At 49.0% G+C, this 19,576-nt stretch overlaps 1 protein-coding gene across 1 annotated transcript; it reads left to right on the forward strand.

The window, feature by feature from the left end:
* Positions 1 to 1,437: 1,437 nt before the first annotated feature.
* On the forward strand, positions 1,438 to 13,061 carry LOC140420405 (uncharacterized). The gene is made up of 2 exons (XM_072504422.1): positions 1,438 to 2,303; positions 8,412 to 13,061. Exon 2 carries the CDS (start codon positions 8,769 to 8,771, stop codon positions 9,549 to 9,551), a length of 783 nt encoding a protein of 260 aa, XP_072360523.1. The 5' UTR covers positions 1,438 to 2,303; positions 8,412 to 8,768; the 3' UTR covers positions 9,552 to 13,061.
* Positions 13,062 to 19,576: the final 6,515 nt, after the last annotated feature.

The raw sequence follows: 19,576 nt of genomic DNA on the forward strand, positions 1-19,576 counted from the left end.
TGTCGATGAGCTTCCAGTGCAGATGGGGCCCTTGAATCCTTTCCCACAGTGCACACATTTCCATGGTTTCTCCATGTTTTGGGTCTCCTTGTGTCTCTCGAAGTTGGACAATTGAAGCCTTACCCACACAGAGAACACATGTATGGTCTCTCCCCGCTGTGAATGCTGCAATGTTTTTTCAGGGTGCGTATCTGGTTAAATCTCTTTCCACAGACAGTGCTCTGGAACACTCTCACTTAGGTGTGTGTGTCTCGGTGCTTTTCCAGTCACAATGGTGTTGAAAATCTGTTGATGCCGACAGCTCAAGCAAACATTTCTCCTTCTAGATTCAAATGCCGAAGATATTCAGATCCCAAGGAACCGAATAACTCTGTCAGATCTAGATGTGACGTTTGAGATTTCTCTCTGAAATTCCTCCACTTCTAATCTCTTGGAAAAACAATTTACAAAAGTCAGCACTGTCAGTACAGGATAGACATTCAAAACAGACAATTCTGGTTCCTATGGAACATTCTTCCCTCTCTCATTCCCCATCCATCCCACACACTCTCCCTCCATTCTCCCTCCCAATTCTCCTGAAGCTGCTGATTCAGACTGATTGACAGATCTATGCTCACTGCTTCCTGTCCTGGACACAGATCATAACAAATAGGAGCTACAGTCAGCCATTTGGCCCACTTGCCCCATCCTTTAATGAGCTCAATGGCCAATCGACCTCAGCACCATTTACCCACACTACCCTCATATTCCTTGGTGACTTCAATGTTTTGGGGAGGGCGGGGGGGGGGGGGGGGTCACAATCAAATCCAGTGACTACCTGCATGTACTTTGTGTCAGGTTGAGGTCAATGCCACCCCCACTTTTCATCCCAGTCCCAGGAGATTAGATATTGGGCTCCAAACAAGTGAGGGAGGCCACAGCTCCCACTATTCCCCCGTGCTGGAGAAACTGCTCTATCTGCCATGCAGGCAGATGGCCCGGAACTGCACATGTCCAAGGGATGGGGGCCCTTAATTGAAAAAAAAAAGACTGGGCACTTTAAATTGAAAAAATAAATCTGTCTAACTCATCCTTGAATATATTCAATGACCTCTAGACTCCACTGGTCCCTGTGGAAGAGAAATCCCGAGATTAACAACCCTGTGAGGTAACAGATTACTGAAAATATATGATGTAGTTACAGTACAATATTACACTACTAGAAATAATAATAAATGTACTTTACAGAACCATAAACAATATATCTAATCTGTACCATATAACAACACTAGACATATCTCTGGCTAATATTAATTTACTGACCCTTAAATGTCAGCCATCTCCTGGGGAAACCAGCCCTTTAATTGTGAACATTGGGAAAGAGACCATCCTTTTAGCCAAATAATTGTCAAGCTGAGGGATCAAAGGATGTCAATGTTTTTAAGAGAGAGAGAGACCTGGGCCAAGCTTTCCAGAGTTTGCACCCTCCCTGGATTCACTTCCTTTCCCTTCAGTTGTTGCAAGGCACCAATTGAAGGTCAGAATGAGAAAAGAAATGGAAAGGGGGAGAAAAGAGTGTTTTACTCATTGATGTTGAAGACAGGAGGAAGTTGCAGTCTGTGTGAAGCTTCATTCAATCTTCATTCACACAAAGGCAGTGCTCTAATTGGCTGGAGGACCAAAGTCCTTTCGGGCCTCCCAGTTTCTCAAGAGCCAATACCTGAGCAGGAAGGTCAGAGGGTGGGCTCTCCTCTGCACTGCGCAGTTCCCTATCTCCCTTGGACATGCGCAGTCCCGGGCTGGGTGGAGATGGAGATCACTGGGTGAGTTCTCGCTCTGGCCGGAAGCGTCAGCCGGTTGCCTGGAAACCTTGTCTGCAGATGTGAAGGGGGAGGGGGAACAAAAGGAGGGGTCGGGGCTCTCGCGTGCGCCCGCCGGGCCTGCGCACTGGAACCCGGAGACGTCACCGCGGAACAGTGTGATTCAGGCGTCTTTGGGACGTCACAATGACTCAGAGGGGCGTTCCCAGCACACTGGAAGCAACACCCCTGGTCACAGAAACAAAATACTCCGGATTGGACAACAGCTCAGCGTCGGGAGGTCAAATACCCGCCCACCTCACGTGGGCCGAGATCCGCCCCCGCATTGTCTCCATGAGGGAGATTGGCCAATAGGAACCTGTGGAGGACTGGACAGGCGCTGATCCTTCAGCCAATCAGAGTCTGGGGCCTGTGTCACTGGCTGCACGGAGCTTCCTTCACTGTCTGCCCAGCAAACCTGCTGTTCCTCCAGCTTCACACAGACTGAAACTTCCTCTCACCTCTGTAAGTAAAACACTTCCTTTTCTCCCCATTAAATTTATGTGCTTATTCTGCCCTTCTATTGGTGACTTGTTTAAATCCCCAGGCCCAGATGAGATGTTTCCCAGGCTGCTGTGGGAAGCAAGACAGGAGATTGCAGACACTCTGACAATTTTCAAATTTTTCTGGCCACAGGAGCGGTGCCAGAGGACTGGAGGACCGATAATGTGGTTCCATTGTTCAAGAAGTGAAGTAGGGAAAATCCAGGAAATTACAGACCAGTGAATTTAACTTGAGTGGTCGGGAAATGATTGGAAAATATTCTGAGGGACAGAATTAATCTCTGTTGCGAAGGCAAGTACTAATTAAGGATAGTCAGCATGTCTGCGTGGGTTTCACCCCCACAACCCAAAGATGTGCTGGTTAGGTGGATTGGCCACGCTAAATTGCCTCTTAATCGGAAAAAAAATAATTGGGTACTCTAAATTTATTTTTAAAAAGGCTAGTTAGCATGGCTTTGTCAAAGGAAGATTATGTCTTATAAAGACCTACCCAAACAAAGACTGTAACAGGTTTCAGAGCAGCAATAGCAGTGCCTCTGGTTCTGCACCAGAACAAGGAGATGGAGCTGAGGTTGTGGACAGCGTTCTGCACAATGTCCTCTGCCAATTTGGAGACTTGGAGCCAGACCTCTACATGCTGCTTGACAGTGAAGAGGAGACTGTCTGACAAGCCAGACAATCCACCCAGCATCTCAATATACACCCTCATCGGTGCCTATTAAAATCCTCATCTGATCCACCCGAAGCAGCACCCATCTCTGACCACACCCTCCAGTGAACTGGCAAGCAAACTATATTTCACCCTGTCCTGGATCCAGTCCAGTGTTTCACCACAGCTGATCCCAACTCTATAGTGGCTGCTAAGTTTGTGCAGTGTTGTATCTGAGCTGGTAGCAGTGAGGGTCAGATCAAATGGCTACCTGTCTTCATGAAGTGCTGAGCTGTTGCTCTCTCTTTTCATCTTTGACCTGCTGTGGCTGAACAGGTAGGATTTTCACGATGGGCCGAAGAGCATCTTTCTCTGCTGCAAAACTCTCTGACTCTAAGCCTTTGAGTCTCTGAAAGCAGGAAATCAGAAAGGGAAAGTTGGTTTGAAGGAAGAGGGTGGGGAATTGGAAAGGAAGAGATCTAAGGTATACACTGTGTGGAATTTGCTCGTTCTCCCCCTGTCTGCATGGGTTTCCTCCGGACGCTCCAGTTTCCTCCCACAGTCCAGAAGATGTGCAGGATAGGTGGATTGGCCATGAACACTTGTCCCTTAGTGTCCAAAAGGTAAGGTGGGTTTAAAGGGATAGAGAGGAGGAGTGGACCTGGGTAGCATGCTCCATCAGAGGGTCAGTGCAGAAGGATTCTGTGGATTCTATTTCATTTGCATTTTCCGTGGAGGTGACTAAGCGTGTCGTTGAGGGTAGTGCAGTTAATAATCTTTATTGTCACAAGTAGGCTTACATTAACACTGCAATGAAGTTACTGTGAAAATCCCCTAGTCGCCACATTCTGGCGCCTGTTCAGGTGCACTCAGGAGAATTCAGAATGTCGAATTCACCTAACAAGCACGTCTTTCGGGACTTGTGGGAGGAACCCAGAGCACCCGGAAGAACCCCACACAGACACGGGGAGTACGTGCAGACTCCACACAGACTGACCCAAGCCGGGTATCAAACCTGGAACCATGGCACTGTGGAGCAAAGTGCTACCAACTGTACTTCCGTGCCGTCCACATGTAGCCCAGAAAAACTTCAGTAAGGTTTGTGACAAGGTCTCACATGGGGGACTGGTCAAGATGGGCTCCAGGCAAATTGATACCAAAATTGGCTTCCTGGCAGCAGGCAGAGGGAGATGGTCAAAGATTGTCTTTGTGACTGGAAGCCTGTGTCCAATGGTGTTCCACTGCGATCGGTGTTGGGTTCCATGTTGTTCGGAGCATACATCAATGATCTGGATGTGAATGTTGGAGATATGATAAGATCGCAGATGACACAAAAATTGGGGGTGTGGGAAATGGTGAGGAACGCCTCAGATTTCAGGATGATATGGACGGGCTGGTTAGATGGCAGAACAGTGACAAATTGAAATTAATCCTGAAAAGTGCAACAGGTCAAATTTGAGTAATCTCTCCTAACTCAGCAACTGGAGCTGTGTATATAGTTCATGTTAAATAAAATCAGTTTTGTTTGTCTACAACTCGGTGTTATACTCTTCATTGTCCCGTATTAAATACCCATATCCCTGCACTCTCCTGCCACTCAACCAATTTCCTAACCGTGTCAATAATTTGCCCTCAACTCCGAGGGCTTCCACCTTAGCCAACAGTCTCTTGTGTGGGACATTATCAAATGCCTTCTGGGAGTCCGTATAAATGACATCCATAGACAGTCCCCTGTCCTCTACCTTAGTCACCTCCTCAAAAGATTCAGTAAAATAACTCAGGCTGGCTGTCCCTGATCGAACAATGTTTTTCAAAGTGTTCAGTTACCCGATCCCTGATTATACATTCCAGCAGTTTCCCCACCATAGATGTTCATAACAATCTTTATTAGTGTCACAAGTAGGCTTAACACTGAGGGACTGAATTTAGACTGTCCGATTCACCTAACAGCTCGGCTTTTGGGGACTTGTGGGAGCACCAGGATAAAACCTACGCAGACACAGGGAGAACGTGCAGACTCCACACAGACAGTGACCTAAGCCGGGAATCGCACCTGGGTCCCTGGGGCTGTGTAGCAACAGTGCTAACCATTGTGCTACCATGTCATGTTTGGCTAACTGGTCTGTAATTCCCTGTTTTTCCCCTTTCACCCTTCTTAAAAAGTGAATCCCTTCCCACACTAAGAGCAGGTGAATGGCCTATCCCCAGTGTGAACTCGCTGGTGTATCCGCACTTCAAAAAGTGAAATTTTCCAATCCAGAGGGACAACTCCTGAATCTAGGGAACTCTGGACAATTATCGTTGGGGCATCTACAATGTGCTCCCCGACTTCCTTCAACAGCCTCGGATGGAAACCGTCAAGTCCTGGGGATTTGTCACTCTTCAGTTCCATTAGTCTCCTAGTTAGTGATGGTATCGGTATCATTATGTTAATTGTATCAAGTCCCTGTCCTCTATCGACTATTAATTTTTTCGGGACTTATGGCAAGTTATCCTCATTTTCAACTGTAAATACTGAGGCAGAGTAATTGTTCAGCGTGTCTGCCATTCCCCCATTATCACTGACAATATCTCCATTTACAGCTTTTACTGGGCCTACATTGCTCTTCACACCCGCTTTCCCTTTATATAACAAAACATTTCTTCTCATTGATATTGATGAACCTTGCAGGTTTCCTTTCATAATCCCTTTTAGTTGCGCTTACAAGCTGCTTTGTGACCCTTTGCTGGTCCTTGTACCTATCCCATTCGTCCGGATCTGTCCTGTGTCTTGTATTTTTGTGCGCTATTTCTTTTAGCTTTAAGCTGTCCCTAACCTCTTCATTTGTCCGTGGCTGTTTTTTTTCTGTGAAATGGAGCCTTTTCCTCTCAGGGGTATATACTTGCTCTGTATCTCGTTAAATGTTTCTTTAAATATTCTCCACTTATCTTCAGTTGTTTGACCCAGTAACCAATCTCCCCAGTTTACCGAGGACAGTCCCTGTCTCATCCCGTTAACGTCAGCCTTACCCAAGTCTAAAATTCTACTGTCTGTAATGTGCTTTTCACTTTCAAACACTACACTGAATTCAATCATGTTGTGATCACTATTTGATCAATGTTCGTGCACAGTTAGGCTGCTAATTAAATTGGGCTCATTACTCATAACTAAATATAATATTGCCTGTCCCCTTGTTACATCTGGAACATATTGCTGCAGGAAACTATCCCAGACACATTCCAGAAATTCACTCCCTTTCTGACAGTTGCTTGTCTGCCTCTCCCAATCTGTGTGTCAGTTATAATCCCCCATTAATACTACTCTGCCTTTGCTACACACTCGCCTAATTTCTGCCTTTATACAATCTAGCACCTGAGAGCTAACCAGACGGTCGATACACAACACCCATTACAGTTTGAGATTTTTTTGTTCCTCAGTTCCACCCATGTGGGGCGGGATTCTCCGTCCCAGCAGCCGGCCAATGGGGTTTCCCATTGAGGGCACCCCCATGCCGTTGGGAAGTCCGTTGGCGTGAGCGCGCTGCCAGCGAAGCGGAAGATCCCGCCGACAGAGAATCCATGGTCTCCGCTGGATCCTTCCCCTCATTATATCCTCCACAGCAGACGCCATCTCCCTGGCGCCACACTCACCTGGAGCATCTCGACAACAAGGACTCCGACATCAGACTCCTATTCATTGACTACAGCTTCAAATTCCGAGGTCTGCACATCACCAACAATCTGTCCTGGTCTACCCACGTCAACATTACGACCAAGAAAGCACAACAGCGCCTATACTTTTTCAGGAAACTAAGGAAATTTGGCATGTCCACATTGACCCTTACCAACTTTTATAGATGCACCATAGAAAGTATCCTACCTGGCAGCATCACAGACTGGCATGGCCACTGCTCGGTCCAAGACCGTAAGAAACTACAGAGAGTCGTGAACACGCCCAGTCCATCACACAAACCCGCCTCCCATCCATTGACTCTGTCAGCACCTCCCGCTGCTTTGGGATAGAGGGCAGCATATTCAAAGACCCCTCCCACCCGGCTTGTTCACACTTCCAACTTCTTCCATCGGGCAGGAGATACAAAAGTCTGAGAAAACGTCCAAAGACGTGCAGATTAGGTGGATTGGGCATGATAAATTGCCCTTAGTGACCAAAAAGATTAGGAGGTGTTATTGCGTTATGGGGATAGGGTGGAAGTGAGGGCTTAAGTGGGTCGGTGCAGACTCGATGGGCTGAATGGCCTCCTTCTGCACTGTATGTTCTATGTTCTAACAGATTCGAAAACATCTTCTCCGCTGTTACCAGACTCCTAATCGACCCTCTTGTGGACTGACCTGATCTCTTCACACATCTCCACTGAGTGGTGCTACACTCCTGTATGCTTCACCCGATGCCTGTGACTATGTATTTTCATTGTGTATTGATGTTTGTCCTGTGTATTCTCATGTATGGAATGATCTGTCTGAACTGTACGCAGAACAATACTTTTCACTGTATCTCGATACACGTGACAATAAACAAATCCAATCTTCACCATTGAGGTGATAGTATTTCTAATCAGCAAGGCTACTCCACCCCCTCTGTCATATTCTCTGTCCCTCCTGTAAACTTTATAACCGGTATATTTGTCCAGTCCAGACCGTCCTACTACTTGTTTTTGGAACTGTATTGAGTTCCCCTGAGGCCTTCCTCTCCCCCTCCATTAGTTTAAAGTCCTTCTGACCGCCCTATTTATCCTTTCCACGAGGACACTGGTCCCAGATCGGTTCAGGTGGAGACCGTCCCAACGGCACAGATCCCTCCTGTCCCAATACTGATGCCAGTACCCCATGAAATGGAACCCCTCTTTCCTGCACCACTCCTTTAGCCATGTGTTTACTTCCCTAATTTTCTCATCTCTATGCCAATTTGCACGTGGCTCAGGGAATAATCCAGAGATTATAATCCTTGGGACCTGTTCTTTAATTCTGTTCCTAGTTCCTAATATTCCCAAACAGGCCCTCTTTCCGAGTCTTGCCGATATTGTTTGTCCCAATGTGGACCACAACAACTGGATCCTCCCCCTCCCTCTCCAATATCCTTTCAAGCCGGTTAGAGATGCCCCTCACCCTGGCACCGGGCAGGCAACATACCATGTGGGACTCTCGGTCCTGTTTACAAAGGATGTTATCAGTTCCTATAATTATAGAATCCCCGACAACTACCACTTCCTCCCCCCGCTTGAATGGCCTCCTGTACCAGGGTGCAGTGGTCAGCTAGCTCATCCTTCCTACAGTCACTGCTCCGATACCCTGCCCCTCCGAGTCTACTCCCTGGAGATGAGTTATTGGGGAATGAGAGGAAGGAATGTTCCATAGAAACTAGAATTCTCTGTTCTGAATTTCTATCCTGTACTGAGTGTTGACTTTTGTAAACTCCTTTTACAGATATTACAAGAGAGGAATTACAGACAGAAATCTCAATTGTCACGTCTCGGTCTTACAGAGTCACTCGATACCTTGGGATCTGAGTATCATCGGCCCTTGAATCTAGAAGGAGAAATGTTTGCCCAATCTGTCAGCATCAGAACATTTTAAATATCAATGTGACTGGAAAAGCACCGAGACACACACACCCGAGTGAGAGTGTTCCAGAGCACTGACTGTGGAAAGAGCTTTAACCAGTTACACAGCCTGAAAAAACATCAAACCATTCACAGCGGGGAGAGACCATACACGTGTTCTGTGTGTGGATGAAGCTTCAACTGATTTTCCAACCTGAAGAGACTCGAGGAGACCCAAAACATGGAGAAACCGTGGAAATGTGGGGACTGTGGGATGGGATACAGATCTCCATCAGAGCTGGAAACTCATCGACGCAGTCACACTGGGGAGAGACCGTTCACCTGCTCTCAGTGTGTGAAGGGATTCTCTGAGTTATCCAGCCTGAAGAGACACCAGCGAGTTCACTCTGGGGAGAAGCCCTTTACCTGCTCTCAGTGCAGGAAGGGATTCACTGAGTTATCCAGCCTGAAGATACACCAGCGAGTTCACACTGCGGAGAAGCCGTTCACCTGCTCTCAGTGTGAGAAAGGATTCACAACTTCATCGAGCCTGCTGACGCACCAGCGAATTCACATTGGGGAGAGGCCGTTCACCTGCTCTCAGTGTGAGAAGGGATTCACTACTTTATTGAGCCTGCAGAGACACCAGCAAGTTCACACTGAGGAGAGGCCGTTCACCTGCTCTCAGTGTGGGAAGGGATTCACTACTTCATCGAGCCTGAAGAGACACCAGCGAATTCACACTGAGGAGAGACCGTTCGCCTTCTCTCAGTGTGAGAATAGATTCACTACTTTAAAGAGCCTGGGGATACATCAGCGAGTTCACACCAGGGAGAGGCCGTTTACCTGCACTGTGTGTGATAAGGGATTCACTCAGTTATCCAACCTGAAGACACACCAGCGAGTTCACACTGGGGAGAGGCCGTTCACTTGCTCTCAGTGTGAGAAGGGATTCACTCGGTTATCCAACCTACAGAGACACCAGCGAGTTCACACTGGGCAGAAGGCGTTAACCTGCTCTTAGTGAGAGAAGGGATTCAGATATCCATATACCCTGCAGGAACACTAGCAGGAACACCTGGAAGAAGCCATTCACCTGCTCTGAGCAGGGGAGACATTCAATGATCCGTCCCAACTACGGAGACACTAGCGAGTTAATTCTGGGGAGAGACCATTCATCTGCTCCCAATGTGGGGAGGGGCTTTGTGATTCATCACACCTGTTGTGACTCCAACAAGTTCACAACTTACAGATGTTGGCTCCGTTGTTATTGTTTCTGCTCTCACTGACATCCAGGACTGCATTTTGTTCATTCTGACATCTGGTGAATGGTGATGATTGGAGGGTTTCTTTCTGCTGGACTGGCCGGTCTAACACCGCTGCCTCCGGTGGGCTGACCATTTTTGAGGCTCGTTGCGATTACCTGGTTCCAAGTTTGACGAGGAGCACAGAATGAAAAGGTGTTTGCACGTTGGAAGATATTTGGTCCCCAAAGCAGCCATGTTGCCATGAAGATGGGCTATGGTGGTTACAGGGTTCTTTTGACGAATTTATCTGGGTGTTTCTCACAGAAGGAGACTGTCATGGTCTGAGGGGCAAGTTGTCTGTGGTAGATTGGGAAATTACAATAAACATATCACTGAAAGTGGCAACGCAGGTGGATAAGGAGCTAAGAAGCTGCTTTTCTCTTAGTGAGAGAAGGGATTCAGATATCCAGACACCCTGCGGGAACACTAGCGAGTTCACACCTGGAAGAAGCCACTCACCTGCTCTGAGCAGGGGAGACATTCAATGATCCGTCCCAACTACGGAGACACTAGCGAGTTAATTCTGGGGAGAGACCATTCATCTGCTCTCAATGTGGGGAGGGGCATGCTTGTCTTCATTGGTCAGGGCATTGAGTATAAAAATTGGCAATTCATGCTGCAGCTGTACAGAACCTTAGTTAGGCCACACGTGGAATATTGCCTACAATTCTGGTCACCACATTACCAAAAGGATGTGGAGGCTTTGGAGAGGGTACAGAGGAGGTTTACCAGAATGTTGACTGGCCTGGAGGATATTAGCTGTCCGGAGAGGTTGGATAAACTCGGATTGTTTTCACTAGAGCGACGGAGGTTGAGGGACGACCTGATAAAAGTTCACAAAATTATGACTGGCACGGACAGAGTGGATAGTCAGAAGCTTTTTGCCAGGTTGGAAAAGTCAATTCCCAGGTGACATAGATTTAAGGTGCGAGGGGAAAAGTTTAGAGGAGATGTGCGAGGGAAGTTTTTTTACACAGAGGGTGGTGAGTGCCAGGAACTCGCTGCCGGAGGAGGTGGTGGAAGCAGGTACGATAGTGACGTTTAAGAGGCATCTTGACGAATACATGAATAGGATGGGAATAGATGGATACAGACCCTGGAAGCACAGAAGGTTTTAGTTTAGACAGACATCATGATCCGAGCAGGCTTGGTGGGCTGAAGGGCCTGTTCCTGTGTTGTTCTTTGTATGACGATGGACAATAGACAGGCAACCACTTGCATTTTATTTACATAAAATATAGATTCCTTTCAGAAGCAAAAATTAAACAGCAAAAGTGAAGCTATCGTGGCTAAAAAGAAAAGTTAAAGATTCCATTAGATCAATGGAGGACACAATATAGTAGTGAGCCTGAGGATTGGGAACTTGTTTTAAGAATTCAGCAAAGGAGGAACAAGAAACTGATAAAGAGAAAATAGAATATGAGAGCAAACTGGGGAGAACACGAAAAGCTCCTGTAGGAATCTGAAAAGAAAAGATTAGCAAAGACCAATGTGGGTCCATTCCAGGCAGAGACAGGAGAGTTTATAATGGGGAATAAGGAAATGGCAGAGAAACTAAACACTGTGTGTCTGGCTTCATGGAGGAAGATACAGAAATTGTCCTAAAAACACGAGCGAACCAAGGGACTAGTGAGTGCGAGGAACTGAAAGAGATTAGTATTAGTGAAAAAGTAGTACTGGAGAAATTAACGTGGTTGAAAGTTAATAAATCCCCAAAAGCTGCTGCTCTACATCTCAGAGTGTTGAAAGAGGTGGCTGTAGAGATAGTGGATATATTGGTGGTCATCTTTTAAAATTCTATGGATTCTGGAAGGTGGTAAATGTAACCCCAATATTTAAGGAGGGAGAGAAAACGGGAAACCACAGACCCATTAGCCTGACATCAGTAGGAGGGAAAATGCTGCAATCTATTATAAAGGATGTGATAACATATGTATTAGAGCAGGAATAGGCCACTCGGCCCCTCGAGCCTGCTCCTCCATTCAATAAGTTCCCGGCTGATCTGATTGAAACCTCAACTCCACAGAGGCCCCTTAGAAAATAAATGTTGGGAGATGGTAATAATATTCTTTATTATAATAATAATCTTATTATTATTGCCATAAGTAGGCTTACAATAACACTGCAATGAAGTTACTGGGAAAATCCCCTTGTTGCCACATACTGGCACCTGTTCGGGTACACTGAGGGAGAATTCAGAATGTCCAATTCACCTAACAGCACATCTTTGAGGACTTGTGGGAGGAAACCGGAGCACCCGGAGGAAACCCACGTAGACACAGCGAGAATGTGCAGATTACTCACAGACAATGACCCAAGCCGTGAATCAAACGTCGGTTCCTGGTGATGTGAGCAACGGTGCTAACCACTGTGCTACTGTGCCGCTTGTAGTTGCTACACACTGCTGCCACTGGGTATCAATGGTGGAGATGGTGAATGGGGTGCTGATCATGTGCCTACTTTGTCTTGTATAAAACAAACTCTCCGATTTGAATACGACTGTCTGATAATCAAGCACTTCAAAGAATTGATTAAAACCTCAAATTTAAATAATCCAGTCCATTTGAAAAAAAGATCTGCTCTTCAAAGATATATTGGTACAAAGTACATAAGATCTTTGTCGTTGCATTGAATACCTTGACTCCTCACACGAACACCTGGCTGACAAGAGGCACCGATTGGACAATAGCTGGAAACAATGAGCTGAAATGTTTTTCTGGGAGTGAAACTGTTTCACTTTAACCCGGAATCAACTATGTGAGAGTTAAAGGCAATACCAGGCGAAATTACATTGAATATACAACATCGAAACAGCCCAATCAATCCATGCCAGTGTTTAGACTTCACTTGAGCCTCCTCTCATGCGTTCCCATCTGACTCTATCAGTGCAGCCGTCTGTTCATTTCTCCCTCGTGTTCATCCAGCTTCCCCATAAATATATCGATGTTATTCACCTCCACCAATCCCTGTGGTAGCGAGTTCCACATTCCCACCACTCTCTGGGGAAGAAATTTCTCTTGAATTCCTGATTAGATTATCACATTGATAGCCTCTAGTTTTTCTCTTACCCTTACAAGTGAAAACATTCTCCATGTGTATCAAAATCTTTCATAATTTACAGCCCTCCATTAGCCCCTAAGCCTTGTGTTTTGATGAGAACAGTGACTGGCCTATTCATTGTCTCCTGATAGGTTTAACCTCTCACAATAAAAATCTGAAGACAAAAATGCTTTGTTCGCACTTGAGCTCAGCGCAGTGAGAGCAGGGATGGAGTTACAAGGGAGCCTGAGAAAAGCAGATGCACTGAGAATGGGTGGGCTGGGTTGGTCTGATCTGTGTGAATAAGCTGGTTAATCAGACTGTTCATGTTCGGGGACTTGGTGTTCAGGGTAGTGGAGGAGGCCAAGCGTCAGTCTTCAATAACACAGTAATTTGATCCTGGTGAGCAAGCGGGTGACTTTTGAGGCGATGAGTATTGTGGCGGATAAAGGGGGACGCGATATGATGGTGAGTGGTAGACTGCAGGGGGCCCGGGTGTTGCTGGTGAATGGAAATGCCCCGAATTGGGACGATGCAGGGTTCATGAAGCGCATGCTGAGCGGGATCCCGATAATCTGATAATGGTGGGGGGGACTTCAATACGGTACTAGACCCGGCACTGGATCAATCTAGGTCGAGGTCGGGCAAGAGGCCAGCTGCAGCCAAGGTTCTGAGGGGGTTTATGGATCAGATGGGGGGAGTGGACCCGTGGAGGTTTGCCAGGCCAGCGGCTAGAGAGTTCTCCTTTTCTCATGTGCACAAGGCCTATTCACGGATAGACTTCCTCATGGTGAGTAGGGCATTGATCCCAAGAGTAGAGGGGACGGAGTACTCGGCAATAGCGATTCCGGACCATGCCCCGCACTGGGTGGAGCTGGAGTTGGGGGAGGAGAGGGGCAGGCGCCCGCTGTGGCGCATGTGATTGCTGGCAGATGAGGAGGTCTGTGGGTGGGTCTGAGCGTGCATTCAAAGGTACATCGAGGCCAATGATAATGGGGAGGTATCGGTGAGTGTGGTCTGGGAGGCGATGATCAGGGGAGAGCTAATCTCAATCAGGGCTCGCAGGGAGAAGAGGGAGAGAATGGAGAGGGAGAGATTGGTGGGGGAGAAACGGAGGATGGATAGGAGATACGCGGAATCGCCTGAAGATGGGCTGCTGAAGGAGCGCCGGAGCCTCCAAACGGAGTTTGATTTGCTGACTACGGGGAAAGCTGAGGCCCAGTGGAGAATGGTGCAGTGGCAGCGTACGAGTATGGGGAGAAGGCGAGTCGGATGCTGGCGCATCAGCTACATAGCAAGGAGGCGGTGAGGGAGATTGGAGGAATCAGGGACAGAGGGGGGAACACGGTGAGGAGTCCGGCCAAAATAAATGAGGTCTTTAGGGATTTCTACGGGAACCTGTACAAGTCAGAACCCCCGGAGGGGGGGAGGGGGGGGGGGATGCGACGGTTCCTGGACCAATTGAGGTTCCCGAGGGTGGAGGAGGGACAGGTCGAAGGTTTGGGGGCCCCGGTCGGGATGGAGGAGCTGGTTAAGGGGTTGGGGAGTATGCAGGCGGCCAAGGCCCTGGGGCCGGATGGGTTCCCGGTCGAGTTCTATGGGAAGTTTGTGGAACTGTTGGGTCTGTTGCTGGTGAGAACCTTCAACGAGGCGAAGGAAGAAGGGATTCTTCCCCCGACAATGTCTCGGGCACTGATCTCACTTATCCTCAAGCGGGACAAGGACCCGCTGCAGTGTGGCTCGTATAGGCCAATTTCGCTCCTCAATGTGGACTCTTAAGTTGCTGCTGAAGGTCCTGGCGACTAGGATTGAGGATTGTGTCCCGTGAGTGATACACAAGGACCAGACGGGGTTTGTGAAGGGCAGGCAATTAAATGCAAATGTGCGGAGGCTCCTGAATGTGATCATGATGCCCTCGGAGGAGGGGAGGGGGCGGAAGTGGTGGTGGCAATGGATGTGGAGAAGGCCTTTGATCGGGTGGAGTGGGAGTACCTGTGGGAAGTGCTGGGTAGGTTTGGGTTCGGGGAGGGGTTCATAAGGTGGGTCAAATTGTTATACCGGGCCCCGGTAGAGAGCCTATCGACAAATCAGCTGTGGTCAGAGTACTTCAGACTGTACTGTGGGACGAGACAGGGGTGCCCCCCTGCTGTTTGTCCTGGCGATTGAGCCGCTTGCCATGGTGCTGAGGTAGTCTAGAAACTGGAGGGGGTTGGTCCGGGGAGGGGAGGAGCATCGGATCTCATTATATGTAGATGACTGCTTTTGTATATCGCAGATCCAGTGGAGGGGATTGCAGAGGTCATGCAGACCCTTAAGGAGTTTGGAGACTTCTCAGGATACAAGCTCAACGTTGGGAAGAACGAGCTCTTTGTGGTGCATGCGAGGGGTCAGGAGAAGAGGTTGGAGGAGCTGCCGCTCAAGAGTGTGGAGAAGAGTTTCCAGTATTTGGGTATCCAGGTGGCCAAGAGTTGGGGGTCTTGCATAAGCTCAACTTGGTGCGGTTGGTGGACAAGATGGGGGAGGACGTTAAGAGATGGGACGTGTTGCCACTCTCCCTGGCGGGCAAGGTGCAGTCCGTTAAGATGACGCCCCTCCCTAGGTACTTGGTCATGTTCCAGTGCCTGCCTATTCTCAATCCTAAGGCCTTTTTCAAGCGAGTGAGCAGGAGCATTATGGGATATGTGTGGGCAAGTAAGACCCCGAGGGTTAAGAGACTGTTCTTGGAGCCCAGCCCGGTGGTGGAGGCGACATTGAGGATCTGGGGGCAGTGGAGACGGCACAGGGGGGAGATGGGGGCCTCAATCTGGTCCCCGATACGGAACAACCACAGTCCAAAGATGTGCAGGTTAGGTGGATTGGCCATGCTAAATTGCCCTTCGTGTCCAAAATTGCCCATAGTGTTGGGTGGGGTTGCTGGGTTATGGGGATGGAGTGGAGGTGTGGACCTTGGGTGAGTTGCTCTTTCCGAGGGCCGGTGCAGACTTGATGGGCCGAATGGCCTCCTTCTGCACTGTAAATTCTATGAAATCTATGAAACCATAGGTTTGCACCGGGCAGGATGGATGGCGGATTCCAAAGTTGGCATCGGGCGGGAATCAAAAGGATGGGGGACCTATTCATTGATGGGACTTTTGCCAGTCTGAGGGCACTGGAGGAGAAATTTGGGTTACCCCCGGGAAATGCCTTCAGGTATATGCAGGTTAGGTTGTTTGTGAGGAGGCAGGTAGGGGAATTCCCACTGCTGCCTGCCCGGAGGATCCAAGACAGGGTGATTTCGGGCGTGTGGGTCGGAGAGGGTAAGGTCTGGGCGATATACCAGGAGCTGCAGGAAGCGGAGGAAGCCTCGGTGGAGGAGCTGAAGGGCAAGTGGGAGGAGAAGCTGGGCGAGGAGCTCGATGAGGGCCTGTGGGCTGACGCCCTGGGCAGGGTTAATTCCTCCTTGTCTTGCGCCAGGCTCAGCCTGATCCAGTTTAAAGTGGTACGCATGACGAATGTGATATAAAATAGTTACTTTAGAGTTACTAGTTAATGTAATGTAGAAATAAGCCACTTTGATTCTTGCAGTTAGGGACAAAGGAATTTGAGACCGCATGGAAAAAGCAGGAAGAGGTGTGTCTATGAGAGTGATGCTGCATTGATAGGGGCCAGAGAAAGGGATTGGAAGTGAGCCAATCAGAATAGATCGAACAGGTCAGGAGGGACATAGGCTGACCTATGTCCGTCGAGTATGTGAAACTTGGGACTTCCGGGTGCGGCGATGACCAGCTGAGTCGCACGTTTCGGCAGCTCCCTGTGAAACGGACTTTTGGGCTCTTGATAGGAGCCCCAACGGCAATTTTAACGGCTGAAAACACCGTGCGGTAAACCAGAAGGGTGTTCCCCCTGGACACGGATGGAAAAAGGAGAGGAAAGTGGCCGGATTGCAGCGGATCCTTTGGAACAACGGCAAGGAAGGCAAGCAGAAACCAAGATGGCGTCGGAAGGTAGCAGTTTCATATGGGGCCCTGAACAACAAGAGTTTTTGAAACGCTGCGTGGAGGAGATAAAAAAGGAAATGAAGAAAGAGTTGTTGGCCCCGATATTACAGGCGATTGAAGGGCTGAAAGAGGAACAAAAGACCCAGGAGCAGGAGCTTCGGGTCGTGAAGGCGAAAGCAGCAGAGAATGAAAACGACATACAGGGCCTGGTGGTGAAGTCGGAGATACAGGAGGCACACCAGAAACGATCTGTGGAGAGGTTGGAGGCACTGGAAAATAACGCAAGGAGGAACAACTTGAGGATTCTTGGCCTTCCTGAAGGTGTGGAGGGGGCGGACGTCGGGGCATATGTGAGCACGATGCTGCACTCGTTAATGGGAGTGGAGGCCCCGACGGGTCCGTTGGAGGTGGAGGGAGCATACCGAGTTATGGTGCGAGGATCGAGAGCAGGAGAAGCTCCCAGAGCCATAGTGGTGAGATTTCTCCGTTTTAAGGATAGAGAAATGGTCCTTAGATGGGCGAAGAAAACTCGGTGTAGTAAATGGGAGAACGCGGTGATCCGCGTCTATCAAGATTGGAGTGCGGAGGTGGCGAGAAGGAGGGCGAGCTTTAATCGGGCCAAAGCGGTACTTCACAAAAAAAAGATAAAGTTTGGAATGCTGCAACCGGCAAGACTGTGGGTCACATATCAAGGGAGGCACCACTACTTTGAGACGGCGGATGAAGCGTGGACTTTTATTGTAGAAGAAAAATTGGAATGATTGGACTACGAAAATGAACGTTTGGACAAAGTGGTGGGACGAGTGGGGGGGGGGCGAAGAGGGATTGTATGATTAATCCTGCGGTATGGTAACTTTTCTTTCTCCCACAGGTGGTGATGGGGGGAGGTGGGGAGGGAGAGGAGATGGGGCGTTGGCCATGGGAGGCGGGGCCGAGGGAGAGGCGCGGGCTTGGTTCCCGCGCTATGATAATTATGGCGGGAATAGAGAAGCAGGAAGGAGGGGGCGCCGCACGGGGCGAGCCGTGATCACGGGGGGAAGCCGAGGTCAGCCAGAGTTTGCTGACTTCTGGGAGCAACATGGGGGGAGTAATTACGCTAGCGGGGGGTCTAGCGGGGGGGGGGGAGGGTGGAATTACTGGGTTGCTGGGGAAAGGGGGGAGTGGGTACGGGAAAGGATGGGCGGGGGGGCACCGTCTGGGAGAAATACAGCCGCGTGGGAACTGGGCGAGAAGCTGGAAAAAGATGATGGCTAACCGGCAGGGGGGGGGGGTAGGAAGCCCCCCAACTCGGCTGATCACGTGGAACGTGAGGGGGCTTAACGGGCCGATAAAGAGGGCACGAGTACTCGCACACCTTAAGAAACTTAAAGCAAATGTGGTCATGTTACAGGAAACGCACCTGAAACTGATAGATCAGGTTAGGTTGCGCAAAGGATGGGTAGGGCAGGTGTTCCATTCGGGGCTGGATGCGAAAAACAGGGGGGTGGCTATATTAGTGGGGAAGCGGGTAATGTTCGAGGCAAAGACTATAGTGGCGGATAACGGGGGCAGATACGTGATGGTGAGTGGCAAATTACAGAGAGAGATGGTGGTGTTGGTAAACGTGTATGCCCCGAATTGGGACGATGCCAATTTTATGAGGCGAATGCTAGGACGCATCCCAGACCTAGAGACCGGAAAGCTGATAATGGGGGGAGACTTTAACACGGTGTTGGAACCAAGGCTGGATAGGTCGAAGTCCAGGACTGGTAGGAGGCCGGCAGCAGCCAAGGTGCTTAAGGATTTTATGGAGCAGATGGGAGGGGTGGACCCGTGGAGATTCAGTAGACCTAGGAGTAAGGAGTTCTCGTTTTTCTCCTATGTCCATAAAGTCTATTCACGCATAGACTTTTTTGTGTTGGGTAGGGCATTGATCCCGAGGGTGAGGGGAACGGAATATACGGCTATAGCCATTTCGGATCATGCCCCACACTGGGTAGACTTGGAGATAGGGGAGGAAACAAGAGGGCGTCCACCCTGGAGAATGGATATGGGACTAATGGCGGATGAGGGGGTGTGCTTAAGGGTGAGGGGATGCATTGAAAAGTACTTGGAACTCAATGACAATGGGGAGGTTCAGGTGGGAGTGGTCTGGGAGGCGTTGAAGGCGGTGGTTAGGGGGGAGCTGATATCAATAAGGACACATAAAGGGAAGCAGGAGAGTAAGGAACGGGAGCGGTTGTTGCAAGAACTTTTGAGGGTGGATAGACAGTATGCGGAAGCACCAGAGGAGGGACTGTATAGGGAAAGGCAAAGGCTGCATGTGGAATTTGACTTGCTGACCACAGGCACTGCAGAGGCACAATGGAGGAAGGCGCAGGGTGTACAGTATGAATATGGAGAGAAGGCGAGCAGATTGCTGGCACACCAATTGAGGAAAAGGGGAGCAGCGAGGGAAATAGGGGGGGAGAGAGACGAAGATGGAGAGGCGGAGAGAGTGAATGAAGTGTTTAAGACATTTTATAAAAAATTGTATGAAGCTCAACCCCCGGATGGGAGGGAGAGAATGATAGAGTTTTTGGATCGGCTGGAAATTCCCAAGGTGGAAGAGCAGGAAAGGATGGGATTGGGAGCACAGATCACGGTAGAAGAAGTGGTGAAAGGAATTAGGAACATGCAGACGGGAAAGGCCCCGGGACCGGACGGATTCCCAGTTGAATTTTACAGAAAATATTTGGACTTGCTCG

The sequence above is a fragment of the Scyliorhinus torazame genome, chromosome 5, assembly GCF_047496885.1.
Source record: "Scyliorhinus torazame isolate Kashiwa2021f chromosome 5, sScyTor2.1, whole genome shotgun sequence".
Classification (NCBI taxonomy): Eukaryota; Metazoa; Chordata; class Chondrichthyes; order Carcharhiniformes; family Scyliorhinidae; genus Scyliorhinus; species Scyliorhinus torazame.